This window comes from Tyto alba, unplaced genomic scaffold (assembly GCF_018691265.1).
Source record: "Tyto alba isolate M040663 unplaced genomic scaffold, T.alba_DEE_v4.0 Super-Scaffold_9, whole genome shotgun sequence".
NCBI lineage: Eukaryota > Metazoa > Chordata > Aves > Strigiformes > Tytonidae > Tyto > Tyto alba.
Window position 1 is genome coordinate 9,118,831 of NW_024881330.1, and position 27,180 is coordinate 9,146,010.

General features: G+C 39.6%; 1 protein-coding gene across 4 annotated transcripts in view; it reads left to right on the plus strand.

Moving 5' to 3' along the window:
- The window catches only part of NDRG1 (N-myc downstream regulated 1), a 39,675-nt gene extending 12,495 nt beyond the window's left edge, over positions 1-27,180 (plus strand). For 3 of the 4 annotated variants that reach the window (XM_042786085.1, XM_009973511.3, XM_033011786.2), the window contains exons 2-16: positions 868-946; positions 3,597-3,632; positions 10,712-10,817; positions 12,468-12,588; positions 14,503-14,565; positions 16,262-16,322; positions 16,759-16,845; positions 18,383-18,439; positions 19,370-19,473; positions 19,734-19,790; positions 20,798-20,849; positions 21,609-21,656; positions 23,227-23,262; positions 24,586-24,637; positions 25,369-27,180. In XM_042786085.1, the coding sequence (XP_042642019.1) occupies positions 884-946; positions 3,597-3,632; positions 10,712-10,817; positions 12,468-12,588; positions 14,503-14,565; positions 16,262-16,322; positions 16,759-16,845; positions 18,383-18,439; positions 19,370-19,473; positions 19,734-19,790; positions 20,798-20,849; positions 21,609-21,656; positions 23,227-23,262; positions 24,586-24,637; positions 25,369-25,634 (1,209 nt within the window). In that variant the 5' untranslated portion in view covers positions 868-883 and the 3' untranslated portion in view covers positions 25,635-27,180. Of the gene's footprint in view, positions 1-867; positions 947-3,596; positions 3,633-9,116; positions 9,242-10,711; positions 10,818-12,467; positions 12,589-14,502; positions 14,566-16,261; positions 16,323-16,758; positions 16,846-18,382; positions 18,440-19,369; positions 19,474-19,733; positions 19,791-20,797; positions 20,850-21,608; positions 21,657-23,226; positions 23,263-24,585; positions 24,638-25,368 lie in introns of those variants that run through there. The other variant, XM_033011788.2, reaches the window with a different exon arrangement.

Consider the following 27,180-nt stretch of genomic DNA (forward strand, 5'->3'; position numbering starts at 1 on the left):
TCTAAGTCAAGTTAATGAAAACATGTTCTTCTTTTTAACTCCGTTTGGACTGATACGGTCACTGAACTGAGATGCCTGTTGGTCCAAATGCCAAAGGCACATGTACTGCACCTGCAGCACAGCCTGCTGCTCTGTCTGCCTCGGCAGTCATCTCCTCTGCGCTTCAATTGTATCTGTGTTCCCACTTAAGCTTCCCACAGATGTGGGCTTGGTGTCGCAATGCCAGGTCCTTCCTAGAGCAGGATACAGTGATCTTGTTCCTAACTTTGACAGTTTTGAAAATAGCATTATTGTGTGTACCTTGTTGGTGTCCGCTTAAAGGAATATGTTTTACTTGGTACTGTTTTGTTCAGATCAAGGCAAATGTTTCTGTCCCAAAGAATGGAGCACTTTGATCTGAGTGAAATGATGCCTATGAGTGCTGAGCTCAGTTTTCTTATGGTAAAGATCTGGGAGAGGGAGCCTGCATTGGGAGAAAACGAAATTCAAGATAATTTCAGAAAATGGTTGTGAAGATTGGGCTCTGCCTCCTTTCACCTGTGAAGTGACAGTTTCCATTACTATCTCTACACTGGTCCCTGCCCTGTTTCCTTCAGCATTCCTAGTTTTGAAGCTGCCAAACTTCTGTTTGATCTTGCGGCTTTAATATTTCTTTAATCTTGTATTGTGCAGGAACACATATAAATAAACCAGGGAGGCATTTTACGAGAGATCCATAACCTTCTTGAAAAGGTCTTTTAAACTATAACCTGAGACAGTGGGTCATGGGGTGGGGGGAAGGGGGATTGGGTGGAGCAGGATCTTTATTTTTTCCTGTATTTAATCTTTGATGCAAGCTGAGAAAAACATCTTTTTTCATCTTTGCAGATACCAGCTCCTGACCATGTCAACAGAGTTCCAGGATGCTCACCTTGCAGAGGTGAAACCTCTGGTAGAGAAAGAGGAGGTAATTATTTTAAAGCTTTTTAGAGCTAATGTCTTTTTTTTTTTCAGGTCTGCTGTTGGAACTGCACATGTTCTTAGATTAGTTCTAATATATGATGTGGAAGAAGCAAGTAAGAGAAATTGGAGATGGAATAAGAGTGGGGGTTTTATTGAATAATGCAAAACTGAGCCTTATTTATTTGCTCACTCTTGGTCTTTGGTTTTATCCTTCTCTAGTGCTAATCTGGTGGTGAATTTTTTTTCCCGAATGACAGGTCCGGGTGTCTTTAGCTATTTTGAATGATGTCAGTTGGTCAATCTCATCTACACCCACCTATACATGTAGACTTATCAATGTAAAGATAGAAACTCTGTGCTGTCAGATAACCTTTCAAGGAGGCAGAGAGACCCTTTACTTCTCCTTTGGGCACATCCGAGTCCAGAGGTGTGGCTGTGACCCATCGAGTCTTCTCTGACTGCACTGAGCTATGAGTTACAGCCAAACTGCTGCATGTCTGCAGCTGGCTAGGAGCACAAAAGCCACAACCTCTCCTCTGGGGTTGCAGTGTAGAAACATTCTAGCTTTTTGCTTAACCTTGCTGTACTTCTTGTCATTTGTCTTTGTCCCATTTTCTTCAAATCTGCCCACAGCATCTGGGATCAGAGGCTGTCTGACTCTTTGGTGGTAGCAATACTGTTCTTCGGTATGTTTGTGGCAAATAATTCACTGTGATACATGAAGGAACCTCTCACCTTTTTTCTTGACTCAAAACTAAGATTTATCTTTTGGACTGATTGTAATTCTTGACAATGATGTATATAAATGTGTTGTGGTTTTCTGGTTTTCTAAACTAGAACTGGTCACTGCTCTATCTGCTACTTCACTTCCTACCTCTTTTGCGTAAGCAATTCAGAAAATCATTTCCACTTGTGACTGCAGTGAAATGGCTAGAGAAACTTTAAACACGCCTCCTTTGCCAAGGACACTGCATGAAAGCAGAGCTTGTTTGGATACCAGTGAATGCAGAACTCAAACTTTTCAGAAAGTAAGAGCCCTTTTTAATGCCAGTGTTGTTCAGTAGTAACAAAGCAAAGGACATACTAAGTGGAAGCCCTATGGGTATTGAAATGTCTTTGTTTCAAAGTTCAAAAATATCTTATAACACTTTAACTTCTTGGCTTCTGTAGCATGTGGATCAAAAGTTGGAATCTTGACAATGAATTCTATATTATTTTATTAACGGTGTTACCTTAAGTTTTGTCTATGTGGGGAAACTAATGCATACTTTGATTTCTTCTGTGGCCATTCTTAACGTAGATGAAGGAAGTTACTTAATTTATGCTGAGAACGTGGAAAAGATTGCCCTGAAGGACACTCAGCACATACTAAGATTAACAGTGGAACTGGTGTTGAGGGGGTGATAATTTCTGAGGCTGCATCCTGGCTTCTTGTGCTTAGGTTTCTTCTACAGCTGAGTCTTCATGAACAGTGATGAGCCTTATTTCATATGCTCTCTATACAGATACCACATATACTTACTCCTTTCAACTCTAGACCCCACTGAAACAACAGTGTATGAAACTAGCCATGTTTAAAAGGTCATGAGACCAATGGTATAGTAAGATTAAAACCCAGCATATTGCCTAAAGCTAAGGCTGTGTAAAATTACTTCCACAAGTATGTACAGAACACTGCCTAACTGCCTAAAGATCACAGAGGCCTATCATAATTATAGGTTGGACTATAATGCTTTGAGGTCCACCATCTGAGATGATATTGCCCAAGACAGCAGCTGTATTGTTTCTGACATCTTCTATTGTTAATTTACCTGGATTTCTGGGACTGAGTGACCTACTTGACAGGATCCTAAGCTTTTCTTATCTGAATAATTTTTTCAAGCTTTAGCTTCTCTATTGTACTCTGTAGCATAAAAAATGTTGGCTTGGCTGCTCTTCCCTTTGTTTTCAGCCCTCCAATGGGAATACATGTTTGACTTTTTCCTTGACTGTTAGCAAAAAGAGGTGACTAAGACACTTTTTGTTTTGTAGTGACAAGCCTCTTAGACCACTGGAGGTGGGGAGGATGTCACCCAACTCCTGGTGCAGATCCTTGACAGGCATAGGAGCTTGTCAGTAATAATGATGGCTGCTCACAGGTTGGAATGGATCTCAGTGTTCAGCCAACCTCCCAAACACAGCAAGGCCTAATTTTGGCTAGGGTAAAACCCTTCCCACCTTCCGCATCATGTAACCAAACTCCAGTAATGACTGCTTAACTGAGTTGCAAGTGCTCAGTACATGCTTGAATTATGGCTTTCCATCCTAGGCAGGACTGAGGTGGGGTGTTGCCTGTCCCATGGCTACAATAAACAATGGAAAAAAAGTTGTGTTTTACTGCTCCAGTGATTTAACAATAACTGAAGATGCACCAGCTTTTGTGCTTTATTTAGCTTCTCTACAATCTAGTATTTTATTGCATTCATATTCTCCAAAGATTAGTGGGTAAAAGCTCTTGGATGAATTTTGATGTTCAGAGAGAGAGCTTTCATTGAATGAAGGGATGGGACAGAGCTTTCAGCTGCAGAACCAGTGGGTTAGAGCACATGTGACCCAGCACAGATTTCTGTATCTGTAAAAGTTACCTGCATTAATGCTTTAAAATTTCCTCACAGGCTATCACTCGTCTCCTTCCAGACTTCGATGTTCAGGCAAGTAAAGTTATTATTTTTTTTTCTGGTAAAAGGGGAAGCAATTGGCATTTGAGAAAATAGCAAAATGTGATCAGAAATGATTGTCTGCTTGCCAGAAATACTGTTAGTGTGGGAGAGGGTCTGAATGGGTCTGTGATGTAGCGACGTGAAGGGGACTGCAGGAGGTCTTTTCAGACTGAAGCTGAGAGTTTCAACCTAAAGAGATTGCTGGGTTGCAAGCAGTTCTGTTCTTGCTAAGAGAATGAGACTCTTTAGAGGTGGTAGTGAAAGCAAAATATTCCCCTCACACATGGACACACACTTTCCCTAATTAATTTGCTGTCATTAACAGCGTGCATGAATTTCCTCAGGAAATGTCTCTGTATCCCATTATGCTGTTGAAAGTTTCCAAAAGATTCCTGAAGCCTGTGGAGTAGTGGAAGGCACTAAGCAATCACTTTTGTCCATAACAGGAGTGATGGTAGTTTCTCTATGTTTACAGCCAGAATATTAGGCTTCATAAAGAACACCACTAGGTCAAATGGTGGCTTTCCACTTTCCCTGTGTCATGCTTTTGAAAGGTGACTTTAACTCTTAGCTCCCTTTGTATATTATTGTATTGCCATTTAGGCTTCTGACTGAGAAGCTTGTCCTTGCTGGTTCCTAAGCTGACTAAGGAGATGCTTGGCTGTCAGTCAGGCTGGGTTGAACTGGAAGGCAGACCAGGGAGCACCTGCCTTGATAAAAAGAGTGAGCAGTGAATTCCCATCACTGAGGACAAGGAGAATGAGTTGGGAAGAGAGGCTTGCTGAGTGGCTTTTTTTAATCAAGGGCTGTACGGAGGGAGGTAGACTGTACAGGGATTGAGTTATTAAATTGTTATAGTCTCTTTAATGTTCAGGCTGAGGTCCTTGAAGGAAATAACTCTGGCATGTTGCACTTTAATTGCACCTGTCTATATTTTTATTTGACTTTGTGCAAATTGGTTAAAAATCAAGCACAAACTCAGTTTTTTCCCTGGAAACCAAGGGAGACAGTTATCTCAAACATCTTTTCCATCTTTCAGTGATTCTTAGATAGCAAAACTCTAGTTTACACTAATTCTGCATCTTCACTGTCATCCTTTCTAAAGATGAAATCCACTGCTCAAAGTCTAGATAAATGTAAGTTAAAGTTGTCACTGACTTCCTGCAGGATTGTTCACAGCATGGGAGAAGCTTTCCCTTTGGGTCCAGATTGATCACTTGGACTGAATAAATCTGAAACTCAGATTAAGTCCACTAACCAGCAATACTGCAGTATTTTGATTAAGAATCCAGAAGCGACCTGTATTTTATTTATATTCTTAGAATAAATTTGCTTGGCTTGTAAACTGTGTATATGTACATTTAACTTGCAAGATCGAATTCTTTTAATCTTTTTGAGTTTTCTTCCCCATGTTTTGGATTAACTGTTGTTAATCTAGAGCAGTGGTGGTTGTCATTTAGCCCTGTTCTGCCAGCTCTTACTTTTTTAATGATCTTTCTTTGTTAGAGTTTAATCTTTGGATGTTCTAGTTCAGGAAGGAAAAATGTGGAAAAACAGTCTCAATCTGTTGTGTTAGGAACTGCTGCTGCAAAGGAAGTTTAGCTTTGATCCTTAAAACCACAAGTACCCTGCTTATTGTGTCTTTAAGTTCTTCAGTGATTGATTTATGAAAGAGGTGATCTCAAGCTCTTGTGAGAGAGACTACTGTTTAGTTCATTAGAGAAGTTCATCTGTGGCCCTGGAGGACCCAGGTCACTCAGGACTGATACTGAAAGTCATGTGTGCCCTTAAGAAGCAACCTGTCCCATGAGCCACTCTTGGAAGGAGGATGGACCTGGCCAAGGAAAGGAGGGGATCAGCACTTGGCAGCATGGAGCTTCTTATTTAGTGTCTGTGTATGGATGTGGGTGTCCACATTTGCAACTTGCTCTGTTTTGGGGACAAATTATGAAGTGTTTGTCAATAAATTTTTCTGCCACTACTAAAAAGTAGTGACTGCCTGTGAGGTGTTTTCTTCCAAGAATAAATTTTATCTAGTTACTCATATCTGGAAAGAATAGACATGCTGTTTTAGACAGGCTTGAGTTAAACATACTTTTCTGTTTTTGAAGTAAGCCACTGTATAGTGCATGCAATATTGCCCTTCTGAAGTCACACGTTGCAAGACATGTATGTGGTTGTTTTCTGGAGGAGTGCTTTCATGAAGTTACCAAGGCATGGCTAAAACAGGAGATGGGAAAACTGACAGCTCTTAGCTACCTCTAGTCATCACTGTGTATGTCTGTCTGCCTGTGGCACCCACCTGAAAATTTAAGTGAAGTTCTGCTGCCTTCCAAGAAGGAGTGTTCCTGACCAAGCCTGTTTTAGCTCAATTAGTAAACTGGTGCAGGGCAGTGTGCCCTGTGCTGCTTTATTTTGGCTTAATGCCAAACATTTTCATTGTATTTCCAGTTTGATGTGTTTGCCTAATCTCTAGCTTGGTACCATTGGAACTAATAGAGACTGGGCTCCTCGTCACTGTATGTATTCTTAGCTTTTTGTTTCAGAAGTGAGCAGTCCATCAGGAGACTGCTTCCGCAATAACCAAGCAAAACTTCCTGAGCTGTGCAGCAGCTGTAGGTGGCAGAGATGAGTTTGTCCCTTGCGATTCATGGCTCATAGCCATCTATGTCCACTAGCATGCAAGAGCTATTTCTGCCTTCCCCCTCCTCCTGTCTGTGAGGGGAGAAGGAAAGAACCACCTTGCAGTGGGAGACAAATCAGCTGGTCCTTGTGGCATGGTGAGGTGGGTTTCCCGCTGGCATTGGTGGATGCAGTTTGGGGTGTTGCAGCATGTTACATCAATTTCCTCATCCCTTAGGTCTAAAGAAAGGGAATGGGGTTGGTTGTGGTTTTGTACTTTTGCAGAGCACTGTGAGTTGGTGCTAATTAGACTAGGAAGAATCCCCAGGCAGAACTATTGCAACAATCTGCTTCATTTCCTGCAGCAAAGTTTGTGTTACTGGCTTTCACCTTAGCAGTCACTTACACTTGCATCTAAAGTCACCATACTTATTAGTATACCCAACTCAAATTGAATTGGGGAACCTTTTTCTTAATATTGTTAACTTAAAATAGAAATATTTACAAACAAAAAAGAGAAAAATACCTAGAAAGGTGGGTGTTGGGGTTTTAGAAAAAAAAAAAGATGAATTGAAATTAATATTTCAGAGTAGAAAAAGCTAGGGGGAAAATTCTAAACTTCAGAGCAAAGGGGATTTGAAATCCAATATTTTAATACCACATTAAATACTCAAATATTTTTGAACTTCAAGATATTGAAAATGTGAAGAATAGAATACACAGGTATTAATATGTTAAATTTCTTAAGTGAGGTGATGAACTTTTAAATTGCTAGGAGATAGTATATTTTAAAGTTATTGAAATCCTCTTTAAAAGCTCTGAAACTTTTTCCCGTGGTTCTGAGGCAGAGAAGAGAGGTATATTTAACAGATATAATATTCTAAATTAAAATAAAAGCATGTGATGGTAATTGAGGATTAAGTATATTTGAAAGCTTTAAAATGATCTTGATGGAATGAAGTATTTTACTTAAAATAGAAAATACGATGCTTTTAGCAAAATGTGCAGTGTGTGTGGTTTTCCTTTTTGGATATCTAAAGTGTTTTCATAGCATCTCTTATACTTCAGAAAACAATTTGCTCAAACATGTTCCTTAACCCATGTCGTCTTTAACCAGGATATAGGGGGGAAGGAATAAATTAGTTCTCTTGTTTTATCAACTTACAAATTGTCTCCCCTTTCTAACTTCATGACAAGACATCAAAAAATGTCACCTGACCCCAAAATAAAATCTACTTTAGGTTTTTATAAATAATAAAAGAATAAAAATAAAACAGTACAAAAATAAAATCTACTTTAGATCCTTCAAACTAAGATAGCCTCTCAAATTGCATGTATCAGAAGTATTTTGTGTGTGCTTTTAGGGCACTAAGATAAGGCTGCACCTCTGTTCAAGTGAGATGTGAACAGATGGTGTGTTTGTCTTTATCCTTCTATCAGATTAGTGTACCTTGGATTTTTTTCCAAGATAGTGTTTTAATACAAATCAGTTGAAGAGCCTCTTACTATAATGTTGATGTTGATTGGGATGTGCTACCATCTGTTTTCAGTGCTCTGCATTTTGAAAACATCCATCCATACATCACGTAGACAAATCTTGATCTTTAATAGGCTCAGTAGGGATGTGAAGTTGTTGGTTTGATGTCACTGAAGAAACTGGTTTGAATTGATTGTTTTTTAGGAGAACCCCTTGGGTATTTTCCATTAAGAATTCATGCTAATGGAAAATAGCACAACCCTCTTGAATTAGAGGAGTCTTACTGTGAAGATAATGAGGAATTAAACCAGTTGTTAAACTGACTGATTTATGTCAGTAATTAGGAGTATAGTCGCCTATCATCTCTGAACTATTTTTAGTTGACACTGAGTTTAAACTAGACTCAGGCTTCCAGTTCCAGAAGAATTAGCTGTGGTGGTCAGTGGGATGTGGAGGTTCAAGGGTCTGACTTACCTACCATGAACAGATTTTTTTCATGTGCAGAAGAGAAAGCTCCCACATCTTGAAAAGTGGTACATCCTAAGAAAACATGCTCTAGATTTTCAGTGCTGTTACTGGAAGGATCTAGCAATAAAAATCCAGTGATATAAATGCCTGTTAGTCTCTGAGGAGGAAATAATTTCAGTATTCCACACTCTTCAGGTGGTCTGTTACACTATCACTTACTCTCATTACTGGTGTTAAGGTTGCCAAGCTATAGATTTTGACAATTTGTATTGAAAATTATTTAAGTACCGGATGGTAGAATGTGGAAAATACTAATTGTTATCCATTGCTACTGCAAATCTCTTACCGGAGTATTGTATTATGAATATACCTACAATACCCTATTTTCTGCCAAAAAAGAAAGTTAAGATGACATTAGTAGGAATATGTTAGACTAAATGTTGCTTATCTACTCTGGAAAATACTAGATTTCAAACATTTAAAGTCCATGTTCTTCTTGTGCAGAATCATTCTGTTTTACACTAAATTCTCAAAGGTTTTTGTGTTTTTACTGGAAACTTTAATCCTGGCTTTTAAGAAACAACTTTCTTATTAAGTTTAGAATAAGTTTGGGGTGTTCTAGCATTTGAGAAAACATGAAAAGAAGCTAAACTTATGAAAACCTGATGGAAACAGCAACGGGAAAGACTCTACTAATTCCCAGGTTTGAAATTTGGCACTTAGTACATTGTGTGTCAGAGACTTAGTTCATCTTTGACGTCTGACCTCTAAGTAAATGCTTCTCCTGGTCAAACCTGACTCAAATCCTATTTAAGAATGACATCCTCATGAATTAGTCTGTTTTGATTTTTCTAGCTGGGCATTATGTGAGTCATAAGCCTATGCAGGATAGCAGCTTGTCTATATAACCCAGTTTCCTACTTGGACAAAGTAGAAATCAGCCACTGTACTCTGGCTTGCTGGATTTATCACTCTGTTTTGCCTAAAGATGGTGCTGGATATGGAAGATACAGCTTACTTGCTAAATAATGCAGTGAGTATGCAGAGGAATAATCTCAAAGGAGACATAAAAGATGAAAATTAGCATTTCAGTGGAGCATAGTTCAGACAGCAGTGATGCTCAGCTTGTCCAGTGTACACGGTGGGGGGGAGGGAAACTTGATCCATTGCTGTAATTGTAAATTTAAATGGGTGTAAATGTGTAATTGCAAGGAAAATAGATGAAATGTGGAATGTTGTTGCCTTACTTTCAACAAAATGTGTGGTGTATCCCATGTATCAAATTAAGGAGTGGAGATGTAGATCAAATTACTGACTGTCTGAAGAGCTTTTGGGTTTTGCTCTGTAAAGGTTTTCACAGGCTGTATGGTCCCAATTTCTACAGCGTAATTTTTAATAGATTTTAATTTAACTTGGACTTTGCCTCTGGACATTACTGTACCGAGCAAGTCAAGCAAGCCCTACAGCAGCAGACAGTACACTGTACTGAATGACATGGATATGTGTCCTGTACAGTAAATAAAGTATTCTAGTGAAATGTTAAGACTGGCTACTAACTATATACTGCCTTGACTATTATGTAAGTGTAATAAATTATTACTGTTTTGTGTTTTCCTTTATACATGTTGGCAAAATAACACATTGTTTATAGCCATCCGAAATTCAAGTGCAAAAGAAACAAAAAACTGTTCTGTGTGTTGTGGATGTTGGTATGAGCCAAGCCACATCTTAGACATTCAATAAATATAAGGTGGTACTCAGGGGGACTTTGGTTTGATAATAAAGATGTCCTTAGATTTAAGGTCATTAAATAGAACAACCTCCTGTTATGTCAAATAATAGCAGTATACTTAATGTTTCGCTGGTAATCACTACAACAGTGTTGTGGTTATGCTGCTCTATGGCAAAATTTAAACGGTTGCGTTTATGCTTCAGTCTCTATATAGCAAGCCATAAAGCTAACACGTGGTGGTTCTGTTTATTGGAAGGCTAATATAATCACAAGGCCCCACAGTGTGATACGTCTGTCAAATACAGGCTACTTAATACTGATTTCTTTGGGGAATAGTAGTTATTTGCTGAGTTAAAGTCACTTTCCTAGAAAACAGAAGTACTTTCCTTTGGCAGCTTGCACTCTTGCAAATGCTGCCACTCATAGTTGTAAGCTGTTATTTTAGGTGTCACTGCACTGAACTACTTTTTTTTTTTCCTTACACTGCCTTTTAATGAGGCTAAAAACTATTTAACTATTCCCTCAGCATCTGGTTAGAGCTAGCAGTTTAAGTGCTACTGTAGTTGTCTGTGGACTGGAGTAGGTGAGAGGTGAACATAAAATGTTAGCAGATAGCCCCCAGGGTGGGGAGAATGGGGTGCGTTAGGGCGGGGATTGCAGAGACCCCTGGGCTGGGGCAGGACCTGTGCTCATGGTCAGAGGTCTGCTGCTGTGGGTGGCCAGTGGAGCACTTGAACGATCTACTCACAGACCCCTCCTGATCTTTGCCAGGAGCAAGATGTGGAGACTGTGCATGGCTCGGTCCATGTCACCATGTGCGGGACTCCCAGAGGGAACCGGCCAGCTATCCTCACCTACCATGACATCGGGCTAAATCGTAAGTAGACTTTATTTAATAGCACAGGTATGGCCTGGTTCCTTAACACTGCTGCCATAATCAAAGGTGTAGAATTGGCAATGGATATGAAACCTTTCTCGGGTCCTTGCTTATGTCCATTGCAACCCGTTAGCAGGTACCCAATTCCTCTTCTACAGCAAGTTTAATTCTCAGACTTTTTTTATCTTAGTGAAGTAAATAATTGTAATACTTCACTTAAAGAAGCAAAAGATCTCTGGTAGCTCATCGTTACCATGTAGAAATGCTGTAAAAACATTTGTAGGTGATGACTTCAGGGTATATTGCCAGTAGGACTGACAACATTGCTGGTGCCTTGTCTTAAGTTCCTGTCTGATAGCCAGTCTTATACTGCTGTGGATTTATGACTTACATGTCAAATCAGGATGACAAAATGAATGCTGGCATTGTGTCCTTAGCCTGTAATAAGAAAATAACTTTAAGTGCCTTTTATATGTCATGTCCAAGAATATAATGTTCTAATATCCAGATCTGCCCTAATTTGTTCATTAGTACTGTTGTTTCACAGTTTCCTGTTTCTTAATCAGTTATCAATATTTTCAAACACCTGCTAATCTTTAAAGACTAGATATTACTGAGGGGATTGTATTATTCATAAGAAAACCAGTTTTCTTGCCCGTCTTTTTTGGAACTGCCTTACTCTATTCTGGATTTTCAGTGGATCAGGGAAGAGTTTTATTCAAAGATGGGATTCAGATTACACTTTTTTTCATTGTAGAGTTACAAAGTCTATCTTTATGGTGAATAAATCTACTCTCTTTTTGAAAAGGCAAGAACCTTTTCCCAAACATGCTTATTGTCCTAAAGCTGATTTTTAGCAAAAAATGTCTTATATTCTGCAATGATTCTGCTTGCATGTTGTAGCGTGAGGACATTTGGAAACACATAGAGAATACTGAACTGTTTTCTAGGCTTCTCAGAGGGCGCTACAGAATTCATGCTTTCTACTCCAGAAGGAAAATATATCCCTCTCCTCATATTAATATTTCTTAAAAATCATAAATAAAATCATCTCAAAGTTGGGAGCATATAACATTGAGTATTCCAGAAAGATGCTCTTGTCTTGAGCCACCTGCAGCAGCCGATCATGTAATGTTTATCTTGTAATATTTGGGCAAAAGCACAAGTCACGATCTCAGCCTTGGATATTTTTTCCTCCATCTGTTTCAACACAATCCAAGGAAAAATGACTAGACAAGTAAATGGATAATTTAGTCTAAGACAAATCCTGGGATGAATACTCCTGACTGCACTTTATTAGTATATTAACTTTGCATAAATATTTTTTTTTTTATATTTTGGTGTACCAAGCAAATACTTCTGGCAGGTTACCAAAGTAGCATGGATAAAACTTAGCTGGCCATAGGGAGAGCTGTTCAGGGTTTTTGCTTCAAGGAATTAAAGAAAATTGGCAGTTTGCTTTGTAGCAAGGCTTTACTGGTGTTTCCTCCTTAAAAAATGGACTGCCACTTTTCCCAGGCTATAACATAGCTCACCTGATTAAATCATTTTTTTGTTAACCTGCAGGACTGGTTAATAAATTATTTTATTATAGCTGCAAGTTTACTCTTTCCCCTCAGCATAATTATTCCATATTTTCTTTTCCTTAAGATAAAACTTGCTTCAATCCTCTCTTCAACTTTGAGGATATGCAGGAGATCACCCAGCACTTTGCGGTCTGCCATGTGGATGCCCCTGGTCAGCAGGATGGAGCACCATCTTTCCAAGCAGGGTGAGTTATCAGGGAAACAACCCATGCTTTCAGAGTTACGTCTTTCTGGAAAGAGTCCTGATCGGTAGTTTAATTAAAAAGCACTTGCAGCAAACACAGTACTTGACTTTTGAACTTAAATCCTGACAATCTATTTGAAATGCTGGAGCTCTGGGAGCTCTGAGTTGTGCCAGTTCACAGTAGGCTTTGGGGTTGTAATTTTGTATTTTATCTCTGATAACTAGACTGCTTGTAAAGCAATTCCTTGACATGTCTACATCTGTCAATTTTTAAATATCAAGTTACCTTGTTTTGTAATGACATTCTGTATAGAAATATAAAACTAAATTGTTACTGTGAAAAAGATAAGCATTAGCCACTATATAATGTCCTTCCTAAATTAACGTCTTTTATGAAATGGCAGCATGGTAGATGTTGATAATGAGACTTGATAACATACCTGGAAAATCCAAGTTGTTGGGCAGTAACAAAGTTATGTACCCCTACAGAATATGAATGTGTATCATGTATGATGCTTTAACTCTTGGAAACCTTGTGTGCCCATGAACACTCTCTGCCAAAATGCTTGCCCCATTTAGCTCAAATGAGACAAGTTTACTTTAAGATGCCCCTTGGATAGGAATCAGCCTGACTGAGGAAGGGAGCAGCCAGTATGCTGAGGGGAGGATACAAGGCAAGGAACAGTTGTTCTGTAAGAACTAGATATTAAGAAGCTTATATGTACACTTATTGCATGAGCCAGTCTATTTCCCTCCTTAATTTTTAAGCTGGTCTGATGCTGAGGAGGTCACGATGGGCCAGGTTCTTAGCTAGTGTTAACTGGAATGGCCCAGTTGTCTGCCAGAGCAACCTGCAAAGCCATTTCAGTCACCCTTTCTTTGTATTTAGTTGAATCATGAGCATTTAAGTATCTCAACCCTCATATCCTGAACAAGTGTTAACACTTCTGAGTTGGCAGCTATCACAATCTGTGCTAGTGAAGGCCACTGCTTAATAACATCATGATGACAGCACAAGAAACACTTTTCTCCCAGCCTTTCAGCTGGGTGAACCAGCATGCTCAAGATAAATCATCGCCATTGCAGCGACACTAGCTTTTGTCATGGCAATGTTACTTTCCCAAGAAGAAAACTTAAAGTAGTTTTACACTATTTGGTCTTTTGTTTGGTTTTATTTTGGAGACTAAACTAGAGAATCATTAGGTGTAGTCCTGATGGGAAGCAGAGATTTGGATATATCCTAGGCAGATGGTCTCCAGCTACTTTGGGTGGATTTTTTTCCATGTGCTGCTCAGTTGTGATTTTACTCAGAATTTATTCCCCTCAATTTTATTTCTCTTCTGCTGAAGACAAGGAGCATTAACTGACAGCAGTTTTCACTGAAATTCCTCAGCAGCCTCACAGCCCTTCCTATGCCTTGATTTTCCCCGTCGATATTAACAGAAAGATATCCTCACTTATTGTGTGGTAATTTGTGTGCCTCTGAAAACATGCATGCAAATTATTTGCCAAAGATGTAGATCTCATTGCTGTAGTTTATGGTCTGCAACACAGGGAGACATTTTTGTGGTGGACCAGAAGTACAAATGCAGTGAATGCGGTTAGAAACTCACCTCTCAAGTTCAAACTTTTTAATGAGTTTTAAGTGTTAATCATGGGAAGAAATTCATTATTCTGGTCCAGCAAAACAGACATCTAACATCCTATAACTCACATAAAGTACCATGTAGATTATGCTTATATTTCTGCTAAATGCCTTATTTATTCTTACTTCTGATTTAAATTCAGCTCATACTGCCTGTGATCTTGTAACGAGCACATTTGGTATTAAATCTACAGTGACTACTGTGTCTCTAAAAATCTCAGTCTACTCTACGGAAAGTGGTATATTAACTCCACAACACATTTGTTGTAGCTACGTGTATCCCTCCATGGATCAGCTGGCAGAAATGCTTCCTGGAATCCTGAAACAGTTTGGGTGAGTGCAGATTTATTTACTTTCACTCATTCCTCTCTCCACATGTCACACCAAAAGAACAGAGCAGAGCAGATACTTGCCTGTGCTGCCCCTGGAGCTTTTGTCTGGCTATTTGGCATTTTGTTAGAATTAGTTGTGGTTGTTTTTTAGATCCATCTATAACAGAAGAATACTTTTGCCTTTGCTGAAAGAGCTTATTTTTTGGCCTTTTTTGAAATATCTGTTTACTTTTAAACAGGAAGCAACTTTGAGTGAAATCCCATGTGCCTAATTTAGGGGCTTCCTCCAGTATTTTCTATGCATCTCCCTCACATGGGCAGGGCGCAGACAATCTGTTCTTGCCACTGTAACAACCCATGTTTTCCTGTGTGATTAACAGAAAAAAAAAAAATTGTGGTCCCATCTGAAGACACTTACTGTTTTGTTTCAGTGGCTTGACTGTCTTTAGGGAGATCAGACTGACCCCCTATCTTCTACTACCAAGTACAAATGCCAGGTTGTTGATGTCAAAGGACCTAGTGGTAGTGTTCCTCTGTTTACCTGTAACAAGTTTAGCTGTGTCCTCCCTTAAAGCTTAGCTTTAGCAGGAGCTGTAGCTGAGAGATACCTTCTCAGCAGAGTTGGTGCTCCTGGTACACAACAAAGAGTGCAGGTAGGCACCTCCAAGGGGTTTTCAGACCAAGCAGAGAAAACCTGGCATTCAGCATTAGAAAGCCTTGAACAGACAGGCTGGACTGATGGTAGGGGATTTAGTCTCAGACTGGCACTCCAATTTAGACATTGCTTAGCTGTTGTAACCAGCTATTACAGTACCTTTGACCAGTTTACCTCACTACATTGAGATGTGTTTGTTGAAATACCTAATGTAAGGCACAGGGCTGCCAATTCTGGTCTGGCACTGAAAAAAATGCTACCATAAAGTCAGTACCTTGAAAATCAGTTAAACTGGAGTGTACTTACAAAGCCTTGATTTAACATTGCTAATAAGAATGAAAACTCTCAGGTATTTTCCTAAAAGCATTATATGACCTGTCTTCCTGAGTGGTTTTGTCTAGTCTTCCCTTCCACATGTTTTCTAAGACCTTAGAACCACAGAGTAGAATCAGTCACTTAGGTTGGAAAAGACCTTTAAGATCATGCTTTAAAACCAAATTCAGTTAATGTAAATATTTGATTTGTCTCTGCCCTGTTTGGTTATGAAGTTTAAACTTAATCACCTCAGTGGCTGGATAGCATGAGAGGTTTGCCTGCCAGCCCCCTGTCAGAGAAGAATCAGTGTCCCAGTTGGATAGCTGTATCACAGAGGGCTGGGGGAGCCTGAGGAAGGGGGGGCTTTGTACTTAAAGTGCAGATTTCAAGACTATATCTTGTAAGTTTTTCTGGCTGAGAGTAGCCATTTCCTTCTAGGATCAGACCAATGCTATGGTTACTCAGTATATTTACTTAAAGATAAGTGAGAATTGCCACTGCCCTGTGAGGCACAAGGACTAGTCTCCTGCAAATCTACTGAAAACAAACCAGCTGTTACATCGAGCTCCTTACTGAGACTGGTGGTATTGCTGAGGGTCCGTGGTTTGCCTAAACTGTGACCCACCCTTCTGTAGATACAAATTGTTATGTGAAAGAGGAAGGCTGCTGATGTCGGTTTATTTCAGTGCTGTCCTGTTCATTTCTCTTTTGTTTTATTGCTGTGCAGCCTGAAGACAGTTATAGGAATGGGAACCGGAGCTGGTGCCTACATCTTAACTAGATTTGCTGTAAGTTTTTTGGAGCTTCCCTAAACATGTTATTGCCCCTGTAGCGTGTGCAGAGAATTCCTGCTTTGCCGTGCCCATTTAAGTAAGCAGTTAGGATTTTAAGTGAAATACCACAATCTGCGGGATAGCTAATCCAGAAGACCTAGATTTTCCATTTTAAGGCCTGGGCTCTACCCAGTTAATTTGCAGAAGGTTTTTTTAATGGGAGTTCTCTATTTAAACTGAGGGTGGAGAAGAAGTTAAATCTTAATGTTCTCCAGCTGCTCAGTTGAACTGCTTTAATGAAAATTTTTTTTCCATACATATGCTTGTTTTGTGCAAGATAAAACTAGACCTACCACCTTCTTTCTCGGGAGATAATTTGCTAATTTAAACTTTATGCCGACTGTCAAGCTGCAAAGGATATGCAATGAATCTTAAACCTTTTCTTTTGCAGCTAAACCATGCAGAGATGGTGGAGGGATTAGTTCTCATTAATGTAAACCCTTGTGCTGAAGGTTGGATGGACTGGGCAGCAACTAAGGTAAACATCTTTAAGTTAGAAAAATAAATCATACTGTAAGCCTGTCAAGCATGAGGAGCTGGGCGATCCTGTGTGTCAAGGCATGGCTGCAGACACAAAATATCCCAGGCTAATTCCTTTAGGGTTTAATCTTCCATTTGCAAACATACCTCCTGCAGGGCTAGTGATAAAAGTGCTTTGAGGAAACAGATACTTGTGGTGTAAAGGAGCTACTGGGTATGCACAATTCTTAAGAGCTAGTAACTGATGGGGAAAACAGTTTAACCCCAGACACAGGTAGTTTTGGAAACAACTTCCAAGTAAACTTCAAGTATAGTGTAATATTTGGTTCTTGTCCATGGGTCTGTTTACCATCACAGTCTAAAATGTGAACTAGTGCACAAAAATGTTCAGAACATCTTCCAGGTTTCATTCATCTAGCTGACTGTTAGATGCCAAAAAGACTCAAAAGGGCATTAGCTACAGTAACTGTGGACAGATTGTCCATACAACCAGACTTTTAAGTGAAAATCTTCACGTACAAAGAAGCTTCTGCAAACTATATTCTTTTGTAGTTGTAAGAAAGATTGCAATGTGGGGAAACCAGGTGCTGAAAACTGGTTTCAAAAATCTTTCTGGAACCGGTATATATATATATAAGTATAAATGTTACATTACTTGTCACTTAGATTTAACCTGCTAAAACATTTTTCAGGATAATCTAATGGAAGGCACTTTGTATCATTCAAGGTCAAGTTTAAGTGAATGGCAGTTGTTATTAACACTGAAAAGTACAAAAATTAGTGTGTCATCTTTTAACCACACATAGCATCAACACACTGTAAGTGTCTAGGGTGATATTAAATGTAATAACAACCTTCTAATACTAGGAAAAACTTTCCAGAGCTGGGATGTAACATTCTTTCAAGGCTTAGTTGTTCGTTTTTTAAAAATAATTTTGCATGCCAGTTTATTTTTTGTAAATGTGGTCTAAAAGTATATTTACTAACTCCTTTACATTGAGATGTACAGACGCATCCATTTGGATTATTTCGCCCAATGTCTCACTGTAATTAAATTCTTATGTATCTGCCTTCTGCCTCTCAAGTGCTGCTGACCTTAGGAGTACAGTGGGTGCCCTGTATCCTTCTGTCCTTCCAAAGCAAGAGCACATACTCTGGGACATAAGCTTTAGGTACCAGCTCCAATGTATTGTCTGTGGGTTTTTAGGGAGGAGACTGGGTAGTGAGGTTAAATGACATCCATCTGGCTGGTTTGCTTGGTGTTCTTGCAGGGGGTGACTCCATATTTACCTATACCACTAGTAGTGTGTTCCCTATATAACTGCATTAGTAAAGACATCTTATGGGAACGACTTAAATGTGAACAATCCCTAATGGTGTTTTAGTTGGATTAAGGGTTAAAAATATCAATCCAGGATATTGTACGTATAAGGACAGCAGAGAAACATCCATTGGTCTACTTATGGGTAATTGGAAATTTTCAGTTGTTCAAGGATTGTTTTAATATCAGATACTTAGATAAACTTGTTGTTCAGATTTCAGGTTGGACAAATGCTTTACCAGACATGGTCATCTCACATCTTTTTGGAAAGGTAAGGATGTTCAGAAGATTCCTGGGATGTATTCAGTCATCTGTATCTACCTCCTGGGGCTGAGAGGAGAGACGCCTTCATTTAAACAACAAAGTATGAAGTTAAACTGTGAGATAGGATTCATACTTGTGTTCCCAGTATTTTGGAGGTGTTATGCTGCCACAGGGCTTGCTGTGTTCTGAAAATTCAAGTACATGTCAGTCATGACAGCTAGTAGGGGCAGCTTCCTCATAAGACAGCCAACACTTAAACATGAGTATAAGCATCATATGTGCTCTTGTTCTGAGCAGAATTACCCCACTGGTTTTTATTATAATACACTTGTAACTCTGGGAAAGCTGGTTATCAGTACTAATGGTGCCTTTCAGTGCAAGCCTACTTTAAAGGAAAGTGCTGTACTGTTTTCTGAGACTACTTTGCTGTGCGTGAAACTGTTAGATGCAGTGGAAAACTCTATTCCAGCAGAACAAGGAACTAATCTGTAAAGACTTTAGAACCAAACTGTTTTGAAAATGTTAGTGATTGAAGTCCTTGAAGCTTTTTATTTACTATTGTGAAATTGAGTTCCACATTACATATGTTTGTAAGCTTTCAACATCTGCTTCACCCTGGAAACATTTAAGCTTCTTACCCTGAATCTTTTTTTGTTTTAAAACCTCGCACTTGTCTGACTGTAACCATCTGCACTACAACATGCTTTGCAACTAAGATCTTGAAAATAAAACATACTGAGGTTTTAAAGTGAAAAATATGGTACTTCAATTGGAGGCTAATGTTAATTCTGGATGATACCACTGGGTGCTAGAAGCTGTCACTTCCCTAAAGATGCACTCCTGTGTAGATATGAATCTGATATGTGACTGCTGTGCCATGTCTTCAGGTCCTCTCAAAAAATAGCTCCTATTATGAATTATTCTGTCTTCTCTGTAGGAAGAGATTCACAGCAACCATGACCTGATCCATACTTACCGTCAGCATATTATTAATGATATGAATCAAACCAACCTTCATCTCTTTGTCAACTCTTACAACAGGTAAATACATTTACCTTATTTCTAACTGGAAACTGTTTTATGAGGCTGTCCATCTCTTAGAGACAGTATTACTTGTGTGATGGTGTTACTTGTGTTCCCCCAGTATAAAGTTCCGCCTGGTAGCTCTCTATCGTTTGTGGAGGCTACAACAGGTATCAGATTAAATTAGCATATGTGAGTCTGCTTTCTCTAAAATAGAATAATATGGAAGTCTCTAAAACTTTAGTATCAAGCCTTTGTTCTGTTTCTTTTTTTCTCAGTCGGCGAGACCTGGAGATTGAGCGTCCTGTTCCTGGAATAAATGTTGTTACCCTTCAGTAAGTATTCTATTTCTTACTGGTTCACCTATATATGTTGTGAGATAAGAGGTGTAGTCAGTGGGTGTGTAGAATATACATATCAAAGCTGTAGCTGAATGTGCTAATGTGGTAGAAAAGAGTCTTGTAACTTCATGTAGGAGATAAGAGGTTACTGCAAGTCAGGGACCGCCATTAAGAAGACTTCTCTTCTTCAAACTTCACAATCATATTAGCTGAAAGAGAAAGTTTAGTAGTTCCTGTCACTGTATCTGCAATCTTGGGCTTGCGAAATATGTACCTGAAAAATAGATGTATTTGGCTTCATCCAGAAATACATTGTAGTTAATGGTGGAAGGTGTCCCTGCCTATGGCAGGGGAGTTGGAACTAGATGATCTTTAAGGTCCCTTGTGACCCAAATCATTCTATTATTAATGGAAACTATAGCTATGACTGCACTTGAGCTGTGCCTATACAACAACAGGGGAAAAAAAATAAATTAAAACATTCAGGAAAATGGAGCAGGTATGAGAATAATTATCTGCTAGATCTTCTGCTAATAGATTTCACTTATGCTGCAGCTTGTGCAATGTAACAGTTGTCAAGTCCTTCTCTGCTCAGCTGCTGATGTTTAGCACACAGGAGACTGAGACACTACTCCTCTGCCAATCTGGTTAAATTGGATGACAGGTCCAAAAGTTGGAGCTCAGGAGCCTTGGGGAGATAAGGGTGAGACATTGCTGATGCTCGCATTCTATTTCTTATAAAACAAGGAGGAATAAGAGCACTGAGAGAGGCTGATTGCTACAAGGTGTGGAAAAGGACAGATTTTCAGGCAAGATATCAGACCGTGTTAGTAGATCTGCAGATAATACAGTATATTTGCTGTATATTTAAGGTGTCTGGAATAGAAACCAAATAATTTTCACACTTAGCTGTCTCATCCTTCCAGTAACACAAAATACAGCTTAGGGCAAGTCCGGGCCAGATCAAAGAGATAACACTGCTGCTGTGTGCTTCCTTTCAGATGCCCTGTCCTTCTGGTGGTTGGCGACAGCTCCCCAGCAGTGGATGCCGTGGTGTGTATCTCACTCCCTCTGTCACCGTGCCCATGGGCAGGCGAGCCACAAAGCTGCGCGGGGCTGGCAGAGCTCATGCCCGCACAGCAACCTCGCTGGCTATCAATCCAGCCCAGCTGGCTCTCCTCTTTCAGACCATGGGAGAGATGCCATTAATTCCTTGCTGTTTGTCCCCTCTGTCTGTGCACCATTATTTAATAGCTACTGTGTTAGGAACAATCACCACAGCAGTTCCAGTGAACCGCAAATATTTTCCTTTAGAGAGGAATCTGCTGCTGGTAGTTTAACTTGTTCTGTGGTGTTGGAGCTGTGCCCTGGGTCACTATGGAAGCTAAGATCTGCTTTTTGACCATTATAACTTGCCCCAGATGACTGGATGACTTTAAATATTGTGCCTTAATGGGCATGCCCAGTCTGGCGTGTGGCCATATGGCTGCTCACCACTTGGGACGCTACCAGATGACCCCAAAGCACAAGATAAACAACACTTGTTGCCACTGGAGTCCCAGAAAAAGATAAAAATCTCCAATTCCCAACCACGGCTTGGTTTGTACATGGGAAAAAATAGTCAGAAATGTAAACTGACCTACTTGGGTTTAAAGATGTATATATGTATACATAGAGACTTTATACAGAAGCCTAAGATATTCATTTTAGTCTGTATTAAGCCAGAAAACAAGGTATTTAATATGTTTTCATTCATCAGTTCATAATTAAAATCTTGTGTATAACTCCTTATGCTGCTGTTCTTTAACATAGGTCGAATGCAACTCAAAGCTGGACCCAACAAGGACCACACTTCTGAAGGTAATAATAAAAGTGCTTTTTTTAAGTAAATGTTCCCCTAATTTAAAATCAACTGAATCAATGAAAAAAGCAGAACCAGAGTGATGTGCTGCAGTATCCAGAACACAGTGAGAAACCAGTTCTGATGTGGAAAGGCAGTTCCTTCAGAGAAAGAGTATTTTAGTAGGATAAATGAGAGTAGGAGCTCCTTGTCAAGGTTAACAGGGAATTTCTCAGCTCCTCCATTTTAAATCACTAGGGGTGAGACTAGAAACCTTCAGTATTTCACATACCCATAATGAATTTGACGAGAGCTGTCAAAGTTGATCTTGAGGTATTTCAAAAGGTTTGAAAAAAGCCGTTAGCAGAGTGGAAGTGCAAACCAACTCACTCTGTTCCTGTGCTTGCCTGTCCCTCAGCAGTAGTGTTGGATGACTAGACAGCTGATCTATCAATCAGCCATGCTTTTGTCATCCTACCTTTTTATGAGGACACAGTCCAGGACATCTTACTGTTGGAAATTATAAACTTTTTGAAAAAATAAGAGTACAATGCACTTCCAAACAGCAAAACATTGTACAAAGGCTTTGGCTGATACTTGGCGTTCAGAGTATGGATGCGATCTTCAGCTTGTTACTCATTCCCTTTTAATTCATCAGTGTAATAGCATGCAAATGGTGAAACACGTTTGGTCATGCTTCTGCTGGAAACTTTTACCACATCTCTTTATTGAACTGGTCAGTGAGAAATCATCATAAACAATGATTTTTTAAAAATGCTTTTTTTCCTCCTAATATTAAGGAGTTGTACTGCTGACCTACTGTGTGGACATGGCAGTCACCCTAAGAAAAAACCTGACACTATTTCAGATCATCTATCAATGACCAGCCTTTGCTCAGACTAGGGATATGACCAGTGCCAGATCCTGCTACAGTCCTGTTTTGCTGCTAACTAATCCTAGATAGGATTTGGGGTTTCCTGTAACTTACAACTTAAGTCTTTTCAGCTTGTGGTGTTCCTTGGAACCAGGACTATTTTTGTTGGGTTGACTTTGAGGGGTGGAGTGGCAGGAAAAATGAAATGCTCCAAAAATATTGCATGCACTCAAGATAGCTTTTCTAATTTGGCTTTCCCTACTTCCCTTGGCAAGTGAAGCTGATGCTTGTCATCCACAATCTCAGCAAATTGTTTTTCCCTTTCACCTCTGAGGCTTAGGTGTGCGTTCTCTCCCCTGTTTGTCATTCAGGTCAATACTGAGTCACGTTATTGTAATTCAGAGCTGAATTTGTAACCAGGACTAATAGGTTAGTTTCTCAGAAACTGGTAACCACTGCCTAGCAAAAAACCATTTATTTGTAGCTCCAGCTGATGCTTTGCTTGAAGGTCAAGACACTGGGTTTTTCTGGGATGCAGTCATAGCTTTTATAAACATTTAACAGCTTACTTTGTGTTCACCCACATGTATGTTACTCACGCAACAAAAGGAAATGTTTTTCTGCCAGATAGGATATATTGAAAATGACCTTTTTAGTTGAGCACAAATGAGTTTCTCTGGCATTATATTAACTGACTGTTCTCATCCCCATTTCAGATGGCTGACTGTGGTGGGCTCCCTCAAGTTTCACAGGTAGGATTTGGCTGACGGAAATCCTACTAATCCTGTTCTGCAGCGTGTCAGACTGCAACAAATGGGTGTTTTCCTGTAGGGTACTTGCTGTTCCCAAATGTCAGCCAAAGGATGGTTATGATTTCACGAATAATGATGTCAGTTGGTCATCTGGGCTTTCTTTTTTCTTTAAAGAGCAATGAAGTGCAAAATTAAGATTGGGAGGGGATATTATTTCCACTAATTAAGTCTTAACCAAGTAAAGGTCTGAGGTAGGAATGTGGATGTAATATTTTATGCCTGTCTGCTAAGCTAACATGGATTAAGGCTTGAGCATTCGTGTTTTAAAAACATATTCTTATTTGGACTATTTATAGTATAGAACAGGAAAGCGGGAGGCAGTAAATAACAACACTGTGTTCTTGCATACACTGACTTGGCTTCACTGAGAATGAACTGGAGTTTTTGAAATACATTAGGCATAAATTCCAGGGCTGCTAATAAGACCAGGCTGGGAAAGTTAAAATTTACCTATGCTCTAGTGTTGCTTCACTAAAAAACTGGCCTGTAAATCAGCTTTACAATGTGATCTAACATCTAAACAGATTTCTAAGCAATATAATTTGGTGTTCATGAACTTTAAGAAAAATTAGTTTGTAGTTACCTGAGAAGTCCCTGTACAGGCAATGTGTGCTCTTCACAGTGGGAGGAGGGAAAAGCCTTGTTTAAAGCCACACAGGAGTGTTTGCATTGTTTCTGTTGCACAGAGTCCATTCCTTTCACTGACTCAGAATTACACAAGAAATATAGGAATATTGACATGTGTGGTAATTGAGATTGTGAGACCTATTTGGCCAATGTCAGCAGGGAAAAACAGTGAGTGCCACATTGCAAGAATGTCAGTCATAGGCAATTCTTGCATATTCCTGCCGAGCTTTTCTGCCCTATGAACAACTATCAGCTCTGACTAGCTTAATTTGTTCTTCATTTGAGGAATTGCTCAATTACGGACCCTGTATGAACTGACTTGTATATTTTGCGAGGCCAGTTGTTTTACTTTTGCTCACCTGCCTCAGTAACTGCCTGAGCAAAGTTTGGGCCAGGCTTAGACAGACAACTGGTAGTCATTTATGTGGAAACATCATTCACAAATTCGTGTGTCCATTTGGTAAAATGAGGCAGGGGAGCAAGCTAGGGAGAACAGTAAAATTCTCATGTAAATGAAGCTTTTATTCAGTAGAACCCAGAGAATATTTAAGATGCCTCTGTTAAGATAGGGCATCTATAACATTGTAATGTAACTTGCTAAGCACTGCATACAATACTACTGTCTTTCTTTTGCAGCCTGCCAAGCTTGCAGAAGCTTTCAAATACTTTGTTCAGGGAATGGGATACAGTAAGTATTGGTTTTATGGACACCAAAATTCAGGCATCTAAGCACCCAGAGAATCTTCTGATCCCAGGTGTATATCCAACAGGGAAAATATCACACATTTGCAAGGGGGAAAAAAACACCTGTGGTGTCTGGGTGAAGGGTGTTCAAACTAAATTATATTACTAAATAGTAGAAAGCCTTGTAGACTGCTTATACCCACAAATACTTGCTTTACTTCTGATATTTTTAAGGCAGATATTTGTAATAGTGCCCCTTCATTGCATCACAGGATAGGGTTCGTATACTGTACACATCATTTAAAACCTCATTAGTTCAGAAACTTCTTTGATTTGCTGCTCGTCCTTCATGTATATGCTTTCAACTGCTGTTGTGTAGATGCATTGCTAGCCTGGGCTGCCAGTAAAGGTTAAACATCTGAAAGTAACAGGAGGTATGACTCTTGTTACTTTTCCTCTGTATTGTTGCAGCCACAGCAACATTCCATTAAACTGTCTTGAATCCCTCAGCCCTGGCCACCAATTTTGCTTTAGTAATTTGGGCTCCTTAACTGTATGCCTGGAGTTTCAGCCCATACTACTTCTACATGTGAAGCTACCATAAAAAGTATATATTCAACCTTGAAGGCTTCTCCCCTGAAGATCCCTTGAAGGGGGTGGTTAAGGCTGGAGAGGAAGGCAAGGGCTTCCTTCCAAGCCATGAAGCAAGGTATTAACAAAAGACTCTTCTTCCAGTCCCCTCTGCTAGCATGACCAGGCTGATGAGGTCCCGCACTGCTTCTGGCTCCAGTGTAACCTCTTTGGAAGGACAGAGGAGCCGGTCTCACACTGGGGAAGGCACGAGAAGCCGGTCTCACACTGGGGAGGGGACAAGGAGTCGATCCCACACTGGGGATGGTGCCAGGAATCGCTCCCACACAGACACGCGCATCGAGCTGACGCCGAACTCAGCAAGCAACACTGAACAATCAAGCCCCAAGTCCATGGAAGTGTCCTGTTAGATGGCTGTGGGAGGTTTAAAGTGGTCACAGTGTGAAAAAGTAATGGATGCCCCCTGTGTATCACAAAAACATAACTGCTATTAATCTCAAACTATTCTGTAGAATGAACTCTGTTCACCAGGGTCTGACAGGGACCAAAGAAAAGAAGCATCTCGTTTGCTCTCTCGTTATTCTTGTAACTCAGACAGTTGCTGCTATTGTGCCCTCCTTCAGTGGATGCCAAATTCTAAAGGATACTTGCCAAAAGCTAATGTGGTTGTAAACACTTTAGAGTCAAACCAGATTTGCTTAATATCCTCCTTTAAAATCAAAGCTGTTACATGCCCCTTTATCTCTTATTCTCTTGAAGTAAACTGGCAAAATTTGAGATGAGATTCAGAGGGGGAGAAAAATCATTACTATGGATGGCTTTTAAAAAAGGAAATGAAATAAATGTATTATGGCCTCATGTTGAAGCTGGAGTTGAATTCATTGTATATAGCTTGACTTCAAATGATAGAGAAGTTAATGTATCGTGCATTTATAGGCCTTCTAATTAATTAGTATTCAAGCCTGTTTTCCTATGTACAATAATATACTACTAAAATAGGCAATTTTAATGTGACTTTGAGACGAACTAAATCTTTAAGCTTTTTTATTTCACTTTTTTGAGATTTAGTTCCAGTCTTCCTTTCCTTCACCCCCTCCTAGATACTAAAACCCGCTTAGCCAAATGAGGACAGGATTTAAATTTAATAAGCAAGGTAGCATTTCCTATTTGGGACCCATCTTGGTGTAGTTGTAACAAATAGGGTAGCCATACATGCCAGCAAAGCAGAAACAGCTTGATTTTTCCTTCAGACAGCTTATCTTTGCAGCTCAAGTTTTTGTGTCCAGCACAATTGTGATAAATTCAGAATTCTGTAAGCGAAGCCAGATCCAGCTGTTCTTTGTCAGGAGAGATGAATAACTGTGGGATGGCATGTAATTAGATACTGTACATTCATCTGCCACTAATTAGTAGATTTGAAACTCTCAGATCTCACTGGTGCGGAGAAGTGTATTCCACAAAGTGGTGGAGTGGCAACACTATCTGTGAAATACAGTGTTTAATGACTGCATAAATGTAATGATCTGCTTGTTCTGCATCTTTAGGTAGCCTCCTGATATCTTGGGTTACTTTCTTTGATGCTAGTGGCTTGTTATCTTTCTGCCACTCAGATTTTCAGTTTGGTGTTCTTAAGTTTGTCCTTCCATAGGTAGTGGGACAGGATTTCCTGAGCTCCAGTGCATACCTGCTGCATCGCAGTCCTCAAACAAGAAAACTCAAATGCCGAGCAGTTAAATAGCAAATGATAATACTTTGGGATTGATTGTTCAGAAGAGCACCATCTAGGTTACTTTATATTGACTAACTTCAGCTCTTGTGTAGAATATCCATAATGGTTTGTGGGAAGAACAGACAATTTCCAGAAAGAATAAAGCTATTGTGTAAAGTCTATCAAGAAAAGTTTCTTAATGAAGTATTTGTATTTATTTCAAAACAAATAAATTTGTAACTTTGCAA